A 20,658-nucleotide genomic window follows, 5' to 3' on the forward strand; every position below is an offset into this window, starting at 1 on the left:
GGCATCCAAGTTTCCAATCAGCATTTGCCAAGGGGGGGCAGATACTCAGAACTGGGTGAGGAGAGAGGACGCTGAGAAAGAGAGGAAGGTGGGAGGTTCGAGGACGGCACTGGTAGGGCAGGAGAGAACAGGTCGCATTCTCGGTCGCTCTCCTCACGTTCTGAATCACGAGAGGGAACATCATGAATGACAATGCCTGGTTGGCTCGGCCAGGCTGGGCGTGTTCATTGGCTCCCGATGTGCCTCTTCCGGATGGGCTCTCCGGGTGATGCAAGTGGGAACAGGGAAGAGGTCAGCGTGACCGCGTGTCCATCGCTGTCCTCAGAGACATTAACGTGCTCACCGTGGGCTCTGGAGAGGAGAGCCCCTGGGTGCAAGCACCAGGGCGGGTGCGTGCAAAATGCTGCCATTTCAGACCCACCCCGCTGCAGTAAGTGACCGCCCAAGGGGCTGGGCCCCGGAGAATCAGGCCACAAGAAATCAGCACAAACTCAGGAGATCCCGCTCAAGAGCGGGGCTCACACCGTGATCAGGGCCTTTGGTAGGCTCTCAGGGATGAGCAACACACAGAACTGAACTTAGCCAGAGAAAGCAATGGCCCCGCTCCACTCCATACCGCCACGGTAATGTTTGGCGTTGCCTTAATCCCAGTCTCCAAAGCCTCACAGATACACGCAGGTGCCTCGGGGTGACCCAAGCCACGGCTGATTCTCTACATATGGGAAGCTCATGTCTGCATAGAGTTGAAGGCCAGAAGGGCCCCTTGGTCTGACCACTTGCAAATCACTGGCCACCAGCACCACCCAGCCACCCCCACGCGGAATGTTAAATCCTGGTTAAACAAAGGCTACGTTGACACTGGCACGATTTTCCAGAAATGCTTTTAACGGAAACGTTTTCCGTTAAAAGCATTTTCGGAAAAGCACGTCTAGATTGGCAGGCTGCTTTTCCGCAAAAGCACTTTTTGCGGAAAAGCGTCCGTGGCCAATCTAGACGCGCTTTTCCGCAAAAAAGCCCCGATCGCCATTTTAGCCATCGGGGCTTTTTTGCGGAAAACAGTACTGTGCTGTCGACACTGGATTCTATGATCTCTGGATGATAACCTACACTCGTGGGTGTGAGCTGTGAGTAACAGACCTGAGCAAAGAGAGTAAACAGAATATACATCATGTGTTACACTTGTCCCAAAAATGAGCGGTCTGGGTGTGCTTTATCATTGCCTCGTGGTGGATTTGCATTGTTCAGACAGGGATGAAGACAGACACACACGCACACGCCTCTGAAACTACCATCCCCTATACTTTAGGAAAGCCTTGAGAAGTCTCTTCAATAGAGGCAGAGTGGCTTACCGCACTGTGGACTGGTACACCAAGTCCTCTCTCTTGCGATAATTCTCCATGTGCGAGTAGTTGGTGGAGAACATGGCATCGAAGGTGAAGATCTTCTGTTTGATGGTACCACCATCCGTGACCTGCCAAGGACACACACACGTGCATAAGAATCTGATAGCTGGGGTTGTCCTAATAGGGCAGACAGATAAAGCAACTTACATCTTATTGCACCAGCACTGGATGCAAGCTACCGAGTTCATAGCCAAACTCTCTGAATCTCGGAGGTGTTCAGATACAGAGTCTTTGGCCCCATCTCTACACTTGATGCACAAGATTTCAGGCTAAAGCAGGGATGGCTTTTTAAGGGTCAAGCAGGATCCCAGCAGGGACAAAGAGACCAGTCCAGCTCAAACCCCTGCATAACAAAAACACGTTTCTCCAGCAAAAGGCTCTGAATGGGGCATGGGCTTTTCCTGCATTGTCTTGTCCGTCACAATGAATGGAAGTGACTACTGCTGGTCCATGTAAGTTACACAGAAAATACACAAGCCTGAGTCTCGCTGGGCTAGTTCCCACAGCTCGTGGGCCCCATGCCACCTGCCCCAGGCTGCCTCGGTGTCCCCATCTCTGCTAGCTGATAGTAAAGCACAGCAACCAGCACAGCCTACCAAAATCTTCCTCTAATGATCAGACACTGGCCTGGTTAGAGGGTTTCTAATGCAGAGTTGTTGGCCCGACCTGTTACAGTGAGAGACCAAAATCTGAGGGTCTTTAGATCGAGGAGTTCAGTTCCTCCCCTATCTCCAGTAAGTGTTTCTCATGTTTTATAAATCACTACCCAAGACCGCCCATCCTATGCTCCAGGGCTACGTCTAGATTACATCCCTTTTCCGTAAAAGGGATGCAAATTAGACGTATCGCAATTGCTAATGAAGCGGGGATTTAAATCTCCCCCGCTTCATTTGCATAAAAATGGCTGCCGCTTTTTTTCCCCGCACGGAGCTTTGCTGGAAAAAAGCGCCAGTCTAGACACGGATCTTTCGGGAAATAAAGCCTTTTCCGAAAGATCCCTTATCCCTCTTAAAATAAGGGATCTTTCGGAAAAGGCTTTATTTTCTGAAAGATCTGCGTCTAGACTGGCGCTTTTTTCCAGCAAAGCTCCGTGCGGAAAAAAAAGCGGCAGCCATTTTTATGCAAATGAAGCAGGGGAGATTTAAATCCCCGCTTCATTAGTAATTTTGATACGTCTAATTTGCATCCCTTTTACAAAAAAGGGATGCAATCTAGATGTAGCCAATGTGTCCTCAGACATCCCCTCATAAAACAGCCAGACATGTCCGTTACCCCAAGAGCAACGGAATAACCTGGTAAGAAGAGCCACAGAACAAGAACTAATCTACCTTCTCAGACAACCCCCAAAACCATAGACCGCTATGAGGGGATGGATCATAGAAGTCCCCTTGGAGTAGGCTCCCGGTGTGCTAATCAAGCCACGGATGCCCAACCTCCTGCCCTCTGGGGCTCCCCACCACTCTGTCCTGCTGGGCCAGAATCTCCGGTCTCTCCCAGTCAAGGCACAGAGCTGGGGTAATCACCCCCTTGCAGAGCAACACAGATTCGGAACCAGTTGAGCTGTACAAGGACTGATCCAGGCCCACCAATGGTGGGCGCGAGGGGAGGGGTAAAGTGGACAGTTGCCTTGGGGCCCAGCAGAACATCAGTGGCTGGAGCCCCAGGTCCTTAAAATCATCACCGGAGCGCTATGCCACACGCTCAGGGCAGTTCTCAAGGCTGGCTGGAGGGCAGTGTGGCATGCATCGAGCACCACTGAGGGCTGGCTGCCCCCTGCTCCACTTCTTCCACTGAAGCCCCGCCCCCTTCAAAGTGAGGAGAAGCCCCCTCCCAAACTAGCTCAGTCTGACAACCCCGCTGGATTCAGCTATCAGGCTACTGATAAAGCACCCAGGAAACACCCCCCCAAAAGGGACCAAAACCCCAGATAAATCCATCTTACTCTGTGTTAACATTTTACACAGAGAAAACTCATAAAGTCATCCCGCTTTATCAATGAAAGAGAGATATGCACAGTGGTTGCTTCCTTTCCCCCTCCAGGTAACAATTAATTTACACTGGGCTTGACAATAAACAAAAGTGTTTTAATTATGTATAAAAAGCAGGATTTAAGTGACTGCAAGTGAAAACAGACAGATCAAAATAAACAAACAAAACACACCAGCTAATTTTAATCTACTAAGAAACTGGTTACACACAAACTCTTACCCTAAACAGCTACTGTTATCTCAGACTAGGGTTGATCTTTTGCTGACCTGGGACCAGCAGCTTTGCCTTCCCCCTTTCCTTACAGTTCTTTGTTCCCAGGTGTTTTCATGTGCATCCTCTGGCAGTAGGAAGGCAATTTCCCAAGCCTGATGAAGACCAGTACTTGATTGAGTTCCATTCCTTAAACAGACTTTGCCCCAGGGCAGGAACCCCTTGTTCAGTTTCTCCATCCCCAAGGGAAAGTATTAAATTCAGGATGGAGTCCAGTACCAGGTGGCATGTTTACAAGGGCCAACCTCAGTTTGGGCTTACAAGAAAAATACAGGCAGTCCCTGGGTTACGTACAAGATAGGGACTGTAGGTTTGTTCTTAAGTTGAATTTGTATGTAAGTCGGAACTGGTACATATTGTAGGGGAAACTCTAGCCAAACATTTTTTTTAGTTTTGGATAGCATAGGGAAAGGTTAACTCCCCTCTAATGTTTGTTTTGCTGTCTGTTCCCCAGTTCAGAAGATTTCACATCTATTTCTGTCCCTGTGACAAACTCAGGACTAAAGGAGTAACTCATCAAATACCAAACAGCTCTGCTCCATGCTTTGAGCTAATAGCTTTATTTCCACACACCACCCAGGGTTCTAGGAGGAGGGTCCTTTTTTTGCTAACACAATGAGGCCAGCACTTTGTTTGTTTTGGTGGAGTCTTTGTTTGCCCAGGGAGCCCAGCATGTATAGGGGGAGGAGGGGCGGAGAGGCTGCTTTTGTCTGCTGTTCGGCAGCCTGTTGCTCAGGGGAGGGGGCAGCCTGTTGCTGGCAGGGGGGAGAGGGGAGGCGTGCAGGATGCTAGGCCGCGGGGGGGGGGGGGGCAGCGGGCGTGGGGAGGCACTTTTCCTCTGCCCGGCAGCTCTGCGGGATCCCTGTCCCTGTGGCCAGCTGCTGCAGGCAGAGGCCAGTTGGAGCCGGCCGAAGAGGAGGAGGAGGTGGATTCTAGGACCCAGGTGAGCGAGCCCCGGGGACGCTGCTGCGCTCCGGGAGCCCGGCATGTATAGGGGGGAGGAGGGGCGGAGAGGCTGCTTTTGTCTGTTCGGCAGCCTGTTGCTCAGGGGAGGGGGCAGCCTGTTGCTGGCAGGGGGGTGGGGGGGGCAGCGGGCATGGGGAGGCACTTTTCCTCTGCCCGGCAGCTCTGCGGGACCCCAGTCGGAGCCGGCCCGAGGAGGAGGAGGATCCTAGGACCCAGGTGAGCGAGCCCCGGGAATGCTGCTGCGCATGTGCGGGAGTTGCCTCACCCCGTTCGTATCTAGGGATCCGACGTAAGTCGGATCCACGTAAGTCGGGGACTGCCTGTAAAACCATTCACAGATTGTTGGTTTGAGTGCTAAGCCATTAAGTTCCTTAAGGATCACTAATGGCCCTTAGCACACTTCAAATGAACACCAGATTCACACTTCATATTTCTAACTTCACATACAAGAATGACACATGCACAATAATAGGATATACAGATTCAGCAGATTCTAATTGATAGGTTATATGATCGGTTTTACAGAAAGCATCAAGTTATGCATATTCATATTCATTAGCCAATTTGTATAAAGCATGGGGGGGGGAGCATGACAACCTCCATTTCTGAGCCCTACCCAATCCCCAGCTCCTCCCAGAAAAGAAAGGATGGTCCAGTGGTTAGAGTAGCAGTGGAACTTTTAGGACACCTGGGTCCAGCACAGCCATAGGATTCCCTGGTGACTGTGGGTGAGTTTCTCTGGGCCTCAAAATCACACCATAGTATGGAGATAAGTGCACTTTTCTACCACCCAGGGTCTTCCCTGTCATCCATTCCCAGCTTCTGGCAAAGAGAGGCTAGTGACACCATTCCTGTCCATTCTAGCTAATAGTCATTGATGGACCTACCCTCCACAAATCCATCTAGCTCTTTTTTGAACCCTGCTATAGTCTCGGCCTTCACAACATCCTCTGGCAAGGAGTTCCACAAGTTGACTGTGTTGTGTGAAGAAATACCTCCTGTGATTTGTTTTAAACCTGGTGCTTATTCATTTCATTTGGTGACAGGGCCGATCCACAACATTTTGGCACCTGAGGCGGAGAGCTCAAATGATGCCCCCATGCTCTCTCGCCTGGGCCAAAACTTTGGGCACACAGGCTCTCCAGAGACTGTGAGGCACTCAGATGCTATTGTCACAGAGCTAGGCAAGTATCTTAGCTATAGGGCAGAAAAGGTGCAGACCTTGAAGGTAACCCCCCCTCCCCATCTCTTGTGTCCGCTTCTAGATTTTGATTTCCTTTCCCCACAAATGATTAAAAAACCACCTCACTCTCATCTGCCAGGCTGTTATCTCTACAAAGCCTCTGCTACCCCATCACACGAGCAGGGGCCTTTTTGCTGGCTTCATTTTCTCTGACTCCTATCTGCAGCCAGCTGGTCTGATTTTCTTGTTAAAGGAATCTTATTGTAAAAGGCTGGTGGGGATTATGTTCCCGTGCCCCCTCCCATTCTCTATAAAGCTTCCAGATTTGCAACCCCCCCCCCCCAAAGACACACACACGTTTTGTGGTTAAGGCTGTTCAAAAACAAATCTGCACGAAGTTTAAAAAAATAAATGGGAGAAAGTGAGAAAGAAGGGAAAAAAATCCAGAGGGGAGGATAAAATACAAGAAAGAAACTTTGATCCATATTCACACAGTGGGCTTTTGCGGTCTGGCAGTGGGGCTATGATTCCTGCAGACTGCCAGAGGGTCCCGGAGCCATGCTAGTGCCGTAAGAAAGAGGCCAGGGCTTTCAAAGCATTCCCAAGCAGCAGGGCTGTGTGTGCACACAACTTGGAGCCGCTTAAGTGACTCATGCTGCTGCATGGCTACATTTTACCGCTTGTTTCAGCATCTTTCTGATGCAAATCTAACCCTGAGCACTCCGCGAGGGTCCTGGCTGGGTGGGGATGGGGATGGGGCCTCTTGTTGAGTAGCCCTGGGACAAAATGCTAACTCGGGGGAGGGGGGCACCGTGAAGGAGCCCCCACACTTTTCTCTTCTCCTTACAGCCGCTACCCCCACTTGCTGTCGTTCTACTTACATCACAGCGCTGTGGCTCTGCTGGCTATGATGAGAACATAAGAACAGCCATACTGAGTCCATCCAGCCCAGAATCCTGCCTTCGTACAGTGGCCAATGCCAGGTGCCCCAGAGGGAATGAACAGAACAGGGAATCGCCCAGTGATCCCTCCCCTGTCATCCATTTCCAGCTTCTGGTGAACAGAGACTACAGACACCATCCCTGCCCATCCTGGCTAATAGCCATCGATGGACCTACCCTCCACAAATCCACCTAGCTCCTTTTTGAACCCTGTTTTAGTCTTGGCCTTCACAACATCCTCTGGCAAGGAGTTCCACAGGTTGACAGTGTTGTGTGAAGAAATACCTCCTGTCGTTTGTTTTAAACCTGGTGCTTATTCATTTCATTTGGTGACCAGGGCTGGCCCCCAACATTTTGACACCTGAGGTGGGGAGCTCAAATGATGCCCCCCTATCCCTCACTTGGGCCAAAACTTTGAAAGGTCTCAATTCTGCCCTCCTTCCTCCAGCACAGCACTCCACCATCTCTGTGCATCTAGAGCAGAGAGAATACACATGCACCATCAGCAGACACAATTTTCTACACTCTGGGTCCCAGTGGCACCCCCCACAATCTGGCACCTGAGGCGGCCACCTCAGTTCGCCCCATGGTAAGGCCAGGCCTGTTGGTGACCCCTAGATCTTATGTTAGGAGACAGAAGGGGCAAGAAAGCAACATTAGGGAGAAAAAGCCCACGTGTCCTGAGGCTCAGCAAGCAATGGGGAGCATAGATGTGGAGAAATTGGAGAGGGTCCACAGAAGAGCAACGAGAATGATGAAAGGTTTAGAGAACATGACCGATGAGGGCAAGCTGAAAGAATTGGGTTTGTTTAATTTAGAAAAGAGAAGACTGAGGGGGGACATGAGAGCAGTTTTCAGGTATCTAAAAGGGTGTCATACGGAGGAGGGAGAAAACTTGTTCATCTTGGCCTCTGAGGATAGAACAAGAAGCAATGGGCTTAAACTGCAGCAAGGGAGGTTTAGGTTGGACATTAGGAAAAAGTTCCTAACTGTCAGGGTGGTCAAACGCTGGAATAAATTGCCCAGGGATGTTGTGGAATCCCCATCTCTGGAGATATTTAAGAGCAGGTTAGATAAATGTCTAGCAGGGATGGTCTAGACTCCAGACAGTATTTGGTCCTGCCATGAGGGCAGGGGACTGGACTCGATGACCTCTCGAGGTCCCTTCCAGTCCTAGTATTCTATGATAGATCTCCATGAGTAAGGAGTGACTTGTGGTTCATGCTGCTGTGAAGAAAAGGTGGCTCTGTCCCCTGGGAACACAAAAAGAGCCCATTGTATATGTGACTTTTCTGCACGTCTCAGTGGGCCAGCAAGAAGAACTAAAGGAAACAGCCACTGAGGGACTTTGAAATGCCATTCAAGCATTAACCGGCTCTTCTATTTCCCCCTAGATCTTGTATTCCTGATCTAGTCCATTTGAAAATTAGGCTACGTCTACACTGGCACCCTTTTCGGGAAATGCTTAAAACGGAACAGTTTTCTGTTATAAGTATTTCCGGAAAAAGCACGTCTACATTGGCAAGATGCTTTTCCGGAAAAGAACCTTTTCCGGAAAAGCGCCCGTGCCAATGTAGACGTGCTTTTCCGCAAAAAAGCCCCGATCATCATTTTCGCGATCGGGGCTTTTTTGAGGAAAACACTACTGTGCTGTCTACACTGGCCCTTTTCCGGAACAGTTTTCTGGAAAAGGACTTTTGCCCAAACGGGAGCAGCATAGTTTTTCCGGAAAAACACTGACAATTTTACAATAGATCATTGGTTCTTTTCCGGAAATTCAAGGGACCAGTGTAGACAGCTGGCAAGTTATTCCGAAAAAGCGGCTGATTTTCCGGAATAAGTGGCCAGTGTAGACACAGCCTTAGACTATCAGGAATCCAGATTTGGGTCTGAGCCATTTGGAATCCGTATCCCAGATAGGAATTTCACTGGTGTTCTTTGGGCCAAATCACAGTGCAGCTCTTGGCTGCCGAGCTATTCACAGCCTAGCTCTGGATCCAAATTGTGCATGTCGGGCTCATATCTATTTAAAGCAAAGACGTAAACGTGCTAAGGGAATAATGCGCTCCTGGCACCTTGAAGCTATTTCAGAGTCATTCAGCAGCTTATATGGGAACGGCTTGCACAAATGGAGCCAATAAAATCCAGGCGCAGCACTTTGCGAATACACGGGAGAAGGAGTCAGCCATGTACATCACAGAGAACGACACGATAAATAAAAAGCTGCTGCCACAGAGCGGAGCTGGGAGTCCGGTTATGCTGCCTCGAGGCGTTTTGCAGCAAGGGCTTTGCCAGCGTGGCAAATACCTTTCCCTCGTGTGCAAAGGTGACACGCGTGGCAAGGCTGGGGTTTGTAATTCAGCTCAGCCGGTGGGCAACATTTCCCTTGCAGGGGGGTTTATTACCGCCTGCAGTTGACTGACCACGGTTCAGGCTGGTTTAAGTCAGGCCTGCACAACATACAGCCCACCAGGGGCTCACTATGCGGCCCGTGCTGACTACAGGCAGCACAGCCCCATCCAATCCGCCGGCCGGATGGAGGAGCAGAGCGCCGCCGGGAGGGGGAGTGCGGCGATTCTCACCGCCGGGCTGCCTGCAAGCAGCTTCAGCGCAAGGAGGCGGGGCGCGAGCCAGAGGGCGGGATGCCGGCATGCTGGCGTGACGTGGCGTTGTGACGTCACAGCCGGCAATCGCCGGATTCAAAAAGGTTCCGGCAGCCTCGCAAACTGGAAGGCAGGAGCCAGGTAGGGGAGGGGAAGGAGCTTGTGCTGAGAGGAGGAGGGCAGGTCAGGAGAAAGGGGAAGGCTCCAAGGGGCAAGGTGCAGGAGACACAAATGCCAGGGGGCCAAGTGGAGACACGCGTGGGGTTTTTTTTTTTTCCCTCAACAAAAATTTTTTAGCCCGCATGTTCGGTATTTTCTGGGAGAACATCCCTATTAGCGGCCCGCAGCTGTTTTCTTTGGAGTAATATGACCCTCACCGCTTTCCGAGTCGTGCAAGCCTGGTTTAGAGCCCAACGCTGGAGCTGAGCAGCCTATTTTGGCTGAACCTCCCACCCCCTTCCTAGTGCAAACTCCATTCAACCAAAATATGTTGCAGAACTCCGCCCCCCAGACACTTCATAGAGCAAGGCTACTCAACTTGTGGCCTGCAGTCCATTTGTTTGCGGACCGTGGTGCGGTTTGGGTTGATAGGTGTCTTAGTAGTTAAATTCCTGGACCGTTGTGAAACCAAAACAAAAAAGTAGCCAATGGGATGGTCTTCTGTTGCTACACATTTTAGTAGTTAAATTCCTGCCCTGTCATTGCTCATTAAAAGTGCTGTCATAAGGGTGGAAATCAGGTAACTGTTGCATTTTATTAATATCAGCAGAAGTGACTTCAATGGAGCCTGCGTGTTGTGTAGTCTTGTCTTAATCTTTGTATTCGTGCCTGTCAGTGTGAAAGATGCTATTTGCATATATATTTGCATTTACGTTCAACCACACTTAATGTAAGGGGACTGTTACCCCTTACTAAAACTCTGTGGGAGTTTTTTGGTTTACCAGCTTCAGAAGGGGAAGGGTTCATGAGACTGACAGACCCCAGAGACAATGGAAAGCAGTCAACACTCCAGCTCAGCCTGCCTGGCAGGTTATAAGTGGGGATTGTTCTGGCTCTCTCTGAGCAAACAGGGAGCTGAAAGAGCAGAGCAAGCTGTGTGCAGAAGAGGTCCTGCAAAGACAGAGCTGAAAGAGGAGTACAAGAAGAAGTCCTGCAGCGACAGAACCAGACACAGACAGGCCAAGCAGTGCAGACCCTGTGTTGAGCAGCAGACTGGCAGTGCTCAGAGAGCCAGAAGGAACAGAGAAGCAACACAAGGAGCTGGAACTGGCCAAGCAGCACAGCCTGCAGCTGGATGTGGTGAGCAACTGGGACCTGCAAAGTGTGGGGAAAGGCTCTGGACTGGGAGAGGGGTCTGGCCACTTAGAGACTGAGGCTGTGTGGTCACTACCAGTGCAAGTGTGTCCAGCCTGCAGCCCCTTGCAGCACATCCAGGGCTTCTAAGGAAGAGATTGTGAACTGTCCTTACACTCTGCAGACTGCTGTGTTGATGTCCCTGTGCTACAGAGCAGGGCTGTGTGTTCTCATTTAACCATTCTCATTGTTTCTTATTCTATTCTCTTTAATCAGTTGATGTTTAATAAATTGTATTTGCTTTGAACCTTATGAAGTGATCACTGGGCCAAGAAGGCCTGCAGTGTAAAGAGAGCACCTCGGACTGGGGACACCCTAACTCCTGCCCCTAGTGACTACAAGGTCGGGGATTAAGCCCCAGGAAACCTGGGTCCAGCCTTGTTGGGGTTTCAAGGGCTCTGCTACTCAGGAGAGTGAAGGGGGAGCCCTCAGGATCAGGGAGCCGTGGGGTAAAGGAAGTGGGAGCGGGGACTCAGATCCTTTCGCTGGTTCATTTCATCGGGGTGGTATAGAAGCCAGGAAAGTTCCCCACAATAGCGGGATCATTCTCCCGCTTACATTAAGTTGAGGCCCTTGGCATGTGAGCATCCTTGTGGCCCCCGGGGCTTCCAAAGTTGAATAGCCCTGTCAGAAAGCATCACAAGTTTTCAGTGTTTCAATTCAAAACATTTCAATATTTACTTCAGTTCCATGGGCTGGGGGGTGAGCATGAAAATGAAACAAAACATTTTGTTTTGAGTCAAATGAATCATTTCCTCCCCCCCCCCCACCTTTTAGGTCACTAAACATTTGAAAGAAATTTTGTTTGTTTGGGGGCAACGCGTGTGTGCGCGCGCGTGTTTCAAAACAAACTAAGAAGTTATTCGTGCAGCTCCCAGAACTGTTCTCCTCGCCCACAGGTCGGAGCGTAGAATAAAACTGATTAGGGTCCAAGGGATGGTGCCCATAATAGCTGGAGGCAAGACTACACTTCCAGACAAGAGTAAAGGGATGGCTACATCAAGGCAGCCACAAAATAAAAATGGAAGGGCACTGTTCCACAAAATAAAAACCACAGGAAGACGCTTGCTGGGAATTGCAGGACGGGGTTACGAGGTCATCAGGAGCTCGGATTGGTCAGTACATGCACTGATGATAGGTACAATCAATGAGGAAAAGCATCAGAAGAGAACAGTGCCGTTCCATTTTAAAATCAGCAGAGATAAGAGATAGCCCATCTATCTCCCATAATGCAGCTGGTCCAATTGCTATAGAAGAAGGGAAATTTCCTTCCTGATCCCTCCAGTGCCCTGAACCCTGAGACTTGATTACCTTTATCTTAGCACCCAACCCTACAAACGCTCACAAAATGTTCCAAGTTCATCCTCAATATTACCCATTCCCTGATTTTTCTTTTCACTCCAGTTGCCTCCTGCTGGGGTGAGTTCCACCCTTCACAGCCCCCGTTCATTTTATTCTTTGCACCACGTCTGGGCTCAGGGCAGGGGAGAGGGTTAGAGGGGGGGAAAGCAAAGCAGAAAGGCACTTGCCTGTTGGATTTTTCTACTTGCATCCGCTTTCCTCCTCCCCTACAGGTACGGCTCCTTTATCATACTCTTAAAATGCAGCCTGTGCTACCATTCCTAGCTCGAATTTCACTCCATTTTTTATGACACTGAGCTGGAAAAAAAGCCATCAGTAAAACTGTCTCTTCAATTTATTTGCCTAAGCGGAGGCTTTTATTAGAAAGAATAGGGGGCTGCACCCCCTGCTCGCTGCGCTTGCCAACCCTGGCTCTCCGCCAGCTGACGGGGAAGGCCAGGCCAAGACATGGCTGCCCCGGCCTGCCCCCAACCACCGGGCCAAACTGGCCCGGCCCAGCCCTGGCTCTCCATCCCCTGCCAGTCGCCCTGAGGTTGGGCCAGCTCTCCAAGCCAGCCCTGGCTCTCCCCCACTCCTACCCCATCCGCTAGGGAGGGCTGAGGCTAGGCCAGCCCCGGCTCTCTACCCCCAGCCACCGGGGGTGCGGTAGTGTTCCCTCCAAGCTGTGTGGTAGCCCAGCTACACAGGTGATTAATGAGCCTCACCCAATGGAGGCTTAGGGCTCCCTGAATTGAGCTGACTGACACCTATGAAGCTGTGCTGCCCAGCAGCGTAGAGGGAACACGGGAGGGGAACTGTGCGGAGGCCTCTCCAGGCCCCGCACTCTCCCCGCTCCCCACCACTGGGGATAGAGGGAGGCTGCAGCACTGCACATGACAACATCACTGTTGTTCCACCAGAAACTTTTTATATATAAAAAGAGAGAGAGAGAGAGAGAGAGAGAGAGAGAGAGAATACAGACTCACACATACACAAGATAAAGAACTGCAAAAAGAATGATCCAAGCCACACATCTCCAGCTCTTTGGGGAAGTTTCCAAGGACATATCCAATTTACCGTCACCTTTATTTACTTTTTTTGGACCCCTTGTATCACCCGGCTGGTGGAAGTGAACTTTGAACCTCTGGGCTGTGTCTAGACTGGCCAGTTTTTCCGCAAAATCAGCCGCTTTTGCGGAAAAACTTGCCAGCTGTCTACACTGGCCGCTTGAATTTCCACAAGAACACTGACAATCTCATGTAAGATCGTCAGTGTTCTTGCGGAAATACTACGCTGCTCCCATTCGGGCAAAAGCCCTCTTGCGCAAATGATTTGCGCAAGAGGGCCAGTGTAGACAGCACAGTGCTGTTTTGCGCAAAAAAGCCCCGATGGCTAAAATGGCGATCGGGGCTTTTTTGCGGAAAAGCGCGTCTAGATTGGCACGGATGCTTTTCCGCAAAAATTCCTCCAGTTGCTTTTGTGGAAAAGCGTCCGTGCCAATCTAGATGCTCTTTTCCGAAAATGCTTTTAATGGAAAACTTTTCCGTTAAAAGCATTTCCGGAAAATCATGCCAGTTTAGACGTAGCCCTGGAGCTTAGTTCATGAGCCTCTAGTGCACGCGGGAAAAGCCAGCTGGCTGGCAGCTGAGGCTGTAGAGCTGACTCTTGCTCTCGGTCAGTGGCCTCGCTGCCACTGGACGGGACAACGCACCCCACCCAGCAGGTGTGTGGGTTACACAAGCAAAGGAACTTGCTCTGGGCCAGCAAAAAAAGAAAAGGTTTCACAGTCGCTAACAGGGCCAGGAAGCTAATAGCAGCGCTTTCACTGAGGACGGCCAGGGGTTTTCAAACCATTGGGACTATTACAGTGATGAACCAGCCTGCCCAGACCTTATTTCAGGCATGGATCCACCCCCAGCCTGCCCCCTTTCACCCTGGCCTGGTTGGGATGTGCGTGACTCTGACATCATGGAATCCTGATTCAATTCATGGGACACTTTCCACTGATTTCAGTGATCTCTGGATTAGGCTAGAGGGAGGGCTTCAATACGTGGATTCAGCAAGCCACGGCAGCACACGAGTGGGCTCTCTGATTGCCACGGGTGAGTCCTGGGCGGCTGCGGCACTAACTTCAGTGGAACTATCCACGTGCTTAGAATGAGCCACGTGCACTATGGCTCCCCTCAGCTGCAAACAGCAAACCGGAGTCGATCGGAGCCACGCGGCTGCAAATGAAGCCGGGTTTTGAATTCCCCGCGCTACATTTGCATAATCACGTCAACGCATTAAAAATGTTATTTCAAAAGCGAAACCGCGGGTTAGACGCAGTTCTTTTGAAAAGAAAAGCCTTTTTTCGAAAGATCCTGTAAACCTCATTTTTTTTGAGGAGTACCGGATCTTTCCTAAAAGGCTTTTCTTTTCAAAAGAACTGCATCTAGACCACGGTTTCTCTTTCAAAATAGCGTTTTTCGAAAAAAACACCACAATGCGATTATGCAAATGTAGCATGGGAAATTCAAATCCCAGCTTCATTTGCAATTTCGATCTGTCTAATTTACATCCCTCTTTCAAAAGAGGGATGTAGTCTAGGCAATGACAGTCCAGGAATTGAACTACTAAACGCATCTCAACAGGAGACCATTATACTCTCTACTTCTTTGTTTTTGGAGCCACGTGTTCAGCCCCACATGAATCCAAACCGCACCGCGGGCCGCAAACAAACAGGCCGCAGGCCACGTGCAGCCCACGGGCCATGTGTTGAATAGCCCTGGTCTAAATCGATACAATCGATGACGGGCGGGATGGGAAATGACTTGCCCAGCGCCCCCCGCAGGGCCAGGAACGGGGTCCCCCATCAGCATTCCGCTCAGGATTCATCCTCCTGGGGTTCCGGTGAACGTCAAATTTAGCACAAGTGGTGGAGGTGGGGACGGGGACATGGCCTGCTGGAACCCCTGCCTCTGACACCACTGGACTCCGAGCAGCACCAATCGACTCTCCTAGCGCTGGCCACGTGGTACGGCAGCAGCACACGCGTTTCCATCCTCCTTCCCTGTCTGTTGGGCACAGGAGTGGGGACAGAAGGATGAAACAACAGAGCTGAGCAGGGTGGGGGGTGAAAGCCCAGCTGGGGAAGGCAAGCTTCAGCCCCGCCCCTTCCACCTGAGGCCCTGCCCCTTCAGTAACCCCTCCCCCCCACGCAGAGCCAAGCCCCACCCAACCCCATCCTGCCTGGCCACCTGGAGGGCTGGGGCTGCCAAGCTACCGCCCCAGCTTTCTCCAGCAGCTGGGGAGTGCAGGCATTTTTGGGAAGACAATGCCTTCCCTTGCCTCCATTACCCACCACCCATGGAGCTAAGACTCCTGCCTGCCTCCCCAAGAGGAGGAGGAAACAGCCCGGGATGGGGGATCCTCTTGTGCCCACACAGAATGAGCCTCAGGCTGGGGTGTTCAGTGGGGCTGCGCTCCAGCGTTTCCTGTTTGCCTGGCTCTCTAGCACGGCTTGCAGAGCTGGATCGCAGGCTGCAGCTCATCTCCCTTTGGAGAACTCGCCGAGCAGAACGGTTTCACGCCGGATGTGGCAGCAAAAGCAAACACCAGTCCAAGGGCTAGAGCTGGCCCTTGGCCACCTGTCTGATTTGCGTGACAGGCCGGTCAATATCTTCCGCATCCCTCCAGCCCCTGGCTCCAGGCGGCTTGCGGCAGCAGACAGCACTGTGCTGCGGCAAGGCCCTTTATCTGAGCTTCGACAGGCGAGCTCTGCAGTTTCTGGTGGTAACCTGTAGCAAATGAGCAGCAGCAATGTGTGCAACACACCATCCCCCTGTGGCAAATCAATGTCATCAGAGAATCATCGGAGAAACCCTGGGCTGGCAGAGACCTCAGGAGTCAACGAGTCCAGCCCCCTGCCCAAGGCAGGACCAACCCAACTCAATCATCCTAGCCAGGGCTTTGTCAAGCCAGGACTTAAAAACCTCTAGGGCTGGAGATTCCACCTCCTCCCTAGGGAACCCATCCCAGCGCTTCCCCATCCTCCTAGGGAAATAGTTTTTCCTAATATCCAACCTAGACCTCCCCTGCTGTAACTTGAGACCATCGCTCCTCATTCTGTCATCTGCCACCACTGAGAACAGCCTCTCTCCAGCCTCTTGGGAACCCCCCTTCAGGCAGTTGAAGGCTGCTATCAACCCCCCCCCCCACTCTTCTCTTCTGCAGACTGAACAAACCCAAATCCCTCAGCCTCTCCTCGTAGGTCATGCGCTCCAGCCCCCTCATCATTTTGGTTGCCCTCTGCTGGACCCTCTCCAATGCGTCCACATCCTTTCTATAGTGCGGGGCCCAGAACTGGACGCAATACTCCCAGGGCCGGCCCACAACATTTTGGCACCTGAGACGGGGAGCTCAAATGATGTCCCCATTCCCCCTTGCTAGGGCAAAAACTTTGAAAGGTCTCTTGTGCCCTCCTTCCTGCAGCACAGCACTCCACCATCCCTGTGCATCTAGACACAATACATGTGCACCAGCAGCAGTCACAATTTTCTACACTCTGGGTCCTAGTGGTGCCCTCCACAGTCTGGAACCTGAGGTGGCCACCTCAGTTCGCCGCAAGGTAGGGCCGGCCCTGAATACTCCAGATGTGGCTTACCAGAGCCGTATAAAGGGGAATAATCACATCCCTAGATCTGCTGGAAATGCTCCTCCTAATGCACCCCAACATGCCCTTTGCTTTCTTGGCTACAAGGGCACGTTGTTGACTCATATCTCTGCAATCCCCAGGTCTTTTTCTGCTGAACTGCAGGCAGTCGGTCCCCAGCCTGCAGCAGTGTGATCTGTATACTCCTAAGCCAGCCTCTGCCTACAAACCTGGCATAGCTTGCCATCTCTGACTTCCCCATCTCCCTGAGTGTATTGCAGCATGCACCGCTGGGCTACCACGGATTAATGCAATGTGCCCTGTCTCCCTGCAGGATGTGGCCCCATTCGCACTCCACTATAGCAAAACCTTCAGCCTGGTGGCTTGCTGGCAGCAGGCGGGTGCATGGAAACTTTCCCCGCTGCCCACCGCTGCTGTACCACCCCTGCCGTCCCAGCCTGGCTCTACTTAAGCGTCGCATTTTTGTCGCATCCGGATATTTTCCTCTGTGGCTTGTTTCTGTGCAGGCTGGGGTTTGCCCAAATGGCCTTATTGATCCTTTCCAGGCTCCCAAGGCTGCGCATGGAGCTGGCGAACCGATGCGCAGTAAAGGTACTTAGGGCTGTGCGCGCAACCAGCCAACAGGACGGTAATGTTCACGTGGCCTGTGCAAACCACGAGGACAAAACGCCACCAGCCTAGTGCTCTCCCGGCAACTGCCCTCCACAGCCACTCACCTCTCTTTCACTTTGGCTGCGTCTAGATTAGCAAGATTTTCCGCAAATGCTTTTAATGGAAAAGTTTTCCGTTAAAAGCATTTTTGGAACAGAGCGTCTAGATTGGCACGGACATTCTTCCACAAAAGCACTTTTGGCAGAAAAGCGTCCGTGCCAATCTAGACGCGCTTTTCCGCAAAAAAGCCCCGATCACCATTTTCGCGATCGAGGCTTTTTTGCGGAAAACAAATCTGAGCTGTCTACACTGGCCCTTTTGCGCAAAAGGGACTTTTGCCCGAATGGGAGCAGCATAGTATTTCCTCAAGAAGCACTGATTTCTTACAGTAGGAAGTCAGTGCATTTGCGGAAATTCAAGCGGCCAGTGTAGACAGCCTGCAAGTTTTTCCAGAAAAGCGGCTGATTTTCCGGAAAAACTGGCCAGTCTAGACACAGCCTTTGTGTTCCACAAAACCAATTACAGGTGGGAAATCGCTGTAATAAACTTGATTGCTCTCTTTATAGCCCAATCCACGGCTACAAAGCGGACATGGAGCGGGGAGTGAAAACAGCGTGCGTGTTTTGCTTGAGGTGTTTAAATTACATCCCCTTGTTACACCCTGTCTTGGAACACATTGGTTATGCTGCTAACAGAGGCCAAGCATGCATGCCAGAGTTCGGGGCTGGAAGTATTCCTTTTCCGGAAGGATTTCAAGGAGCTGATTAGAATGTCGTCTTAATTCCCCATTAAAACAGAGTGGCACTGCCATTAGCTCTGTGGGTAATGGGGGGGTTGCACCTCCTCGTTCCCATTAATAAAGGACTTTGTAAATGATTTCCTCAAGGACAAGCTCAAGCGGTAACACTCACATCTCGCCCTTTGCAGCCCCAGGCCGAAAGAAAGAGATTGCCTCTTACACGAAGAAGCTGTAGAAGCTAAGGCTGTGCCACCATGGTGCTAGGCATTCTGGGAGGCATGAACCAGAGTGCCGTGAGCAAGACCCACAAAGTCATTCTTCTGCTCTACCCTGCACTGATTAGGCCTCGGCTGGAGTATTGTGTCCAGTTCTGGACACCACATTTCAAGAAAGAGGTGGAGAAATTGGAGAAGGTTCAGAGAAGAGCAACAAGAATGATTCAAGGTTTAGAAGACATGAGCTATGAGGGAAGGCTGAAAGAATTGGGCTTGTTTAGTTTGGAAAGGAGAAGACTGAGAGGGGTCACGATAGCCGTTTTCAAGTATCTAAAAGGGTGTTACAAGGAGGAGGAAGAAAAATTGTTCTCCTTGGCCTCTGAGGATAGGACAAGAAGCAATGGGCGTAAATTGCAGCAAGGGAGGTTTAGGCTGGACATTAGGAAAAACTTCTTAACTGTCATAGTGGTTAAACACTGGGATAAGTTGCCTAGGGAGGTTGTGGAATCTCCATCACTGGAGATAGTTAAGGGCAGCTTGGATGGGCATCTGTCAGGGACGAGCTAGACGGTGCCTGGTCTCCCACGAGGGCAGGGGACTGGACTTGATGACCCCTCCAGGTCCTTTCCAGTTCTAGTGTTCTGTGATTCTAGGCCCTGCACATGCAAAATGAGTCCTGCTTGGGAGAGCTGACAAGTGATTCCTATTATACACATGGGGAAACTGAGGCACAGAGCGATGAAGGAACTTGCCCAGTGACACTCAGCAGGCTGGGACTAGGGCCCAAGTCCCCATCCAGTGCTCCGTTCTCTAAGCCATGCTGCCTCCAGGATGCAGGTCCCGAGGGGACCCTAACCAGCGCTGAGAGGCAGGGGGGTTACCTGGAGATCTGGTTGCGAAGGAGACAGCGGGGAGACAGCAGAGCAGGATAAACTCTCACTGACAGGTTTACACGGGCACATTCCCTGGGCTCAACAGATCCTTTGTATCCGCCGAGTAGAAACGGCCAGGGCGGGGGCAGTGTAAATTACTCCAAACCGCACAGCCCATGTGCCTCCATCCAGACTGGCAGCCATCACCTGAGATGTGACGTTGCAGGTTTAGATGGAGGCACACAAGTGCTGGCAGGCAGGCACTGAACGATGGCAGAGAGGGGCACAGGGGAAAGGGGGTAGGGTGGCAGAGTGGGGGTGCTGCACCAGCAGAGTGGGGGGGGGTAGGGGGCATGGGGAGGCGGGAGTTCTGGCCAGAGGTGGATATGCTGTGCTCTGCCCCCCCCCCCCCCCCATCACTTTGCTCCATAGCGCGATTCCCCAGAGTCAGGGAGAGCAAGGAGCTAAAAAAAGAAGGGAAAGTGGGATCAACCCCAGCTGGGAATGGCCTGGGGGGGTGACAGCCAGCCAGGTACAAAGCCGCGTCTCTCCAGGGATTAGCCCGACATTCACACCTTTATCTGGGCCCTGGCTCGGCCAAGGGGCGTCTATTTAAAGTCTGCGTCCCCCGCTGCCAGCCCCGACATCTCTTGCTCAGGGTGGGAGAGGAGAGAACTCGGGGACTCCCGCTCTCCCATGGGCTGGGCCCTGCAGGCCGGGCAGGAGCTGTGTCATTAGGGCGGAAAACTGATTAGCCGCATTCCTCCTTAGGCCCAAATCCCAGCCTGAGCCCCATCCTCCCCCCTGGCCACACATCCGCCAACACACACACAGCCCTTCACACCCCCAACAGACACACACGGCCCCAATCTGCAGAGACCCACGCACCTCTCTTGGTAATTCCACATCACCCACATGTTCTCCACCACACACACACACACACACACACACCCTGTATACCACTACACAACCCCATCTTCCCCTCCCGGCCACGTGCAAATGATCCTCCTCACACTCATTCCCAACAATCCTGAAACACACATGTTCTCCAGAAACCAGACACACACTTCTAAACATCAGCACACACACACACACACACACACACACACACACACACACACACACACACACACAGAAAGCCACAACTAACCTCGCCATGGGACTTGGCAAGTCCAAAACATACAAGAGCCTCCCACAGGGCACAGTCACAAAACAGACACATGCAGGCTCCACAAACATCCTAAATCATCACAGCACACACACACACACACACACACACACACACACACACACACACACACCAAACCCACGCCCAATCCACAACGACTGCTTTAGGAACCAACACGCACAAAGACATGCCTCAACAACACACACCTTCACTGAGATACACAAATACATGCCTCTAGCAACACCATCACATTCACAAACCAAACACAAGCAACCCTCCTATTTGCCCTCACAATTTCCTGCCACAACCC

At 51.6% G+C, this 20,658-nt stretch overlaps 1 protein-coding gene across 2 annotated transcripts in view; it reads right to left on the reverse strand.

The window, feature by feature from the left end:
- The window catches only part of IGSF21 (immunoglobin superfamily member 21), a 299,719-nt gene that overhangs the window by 112,196 nt on the left and 166,865 nt on the right, over positions 1–20,658 (reverse strand). For both annotated transcript variants that reach the window (XM_089773099.1, XM_075906417.2), the window contains exon 3: positions 1,350–1,471. In XM_089773099.1, the coding sequence (XP_089629225.1) occupies positions 1,350–1,471 (122 nt within the window). The remainder of the gene's footprint in view (positions 1–1,349; positions 1,472–20,658) is intronic.

Source organism: Pelodiscus sinensis, chromosome 24 (assembly GCF_052426305.1).
Source record: "Pelodiscus sinensis isolate ZL-2025 chromosome 24, ASM5242630v1, whole genome shotgun sequence".
In the NCBI taxonomy this organism is placed as follows: Eukaryota; Metazoa; Chordata; order Testudines; family Trionychidae; genus Pelodiscus; species Pelodiscus sinensis.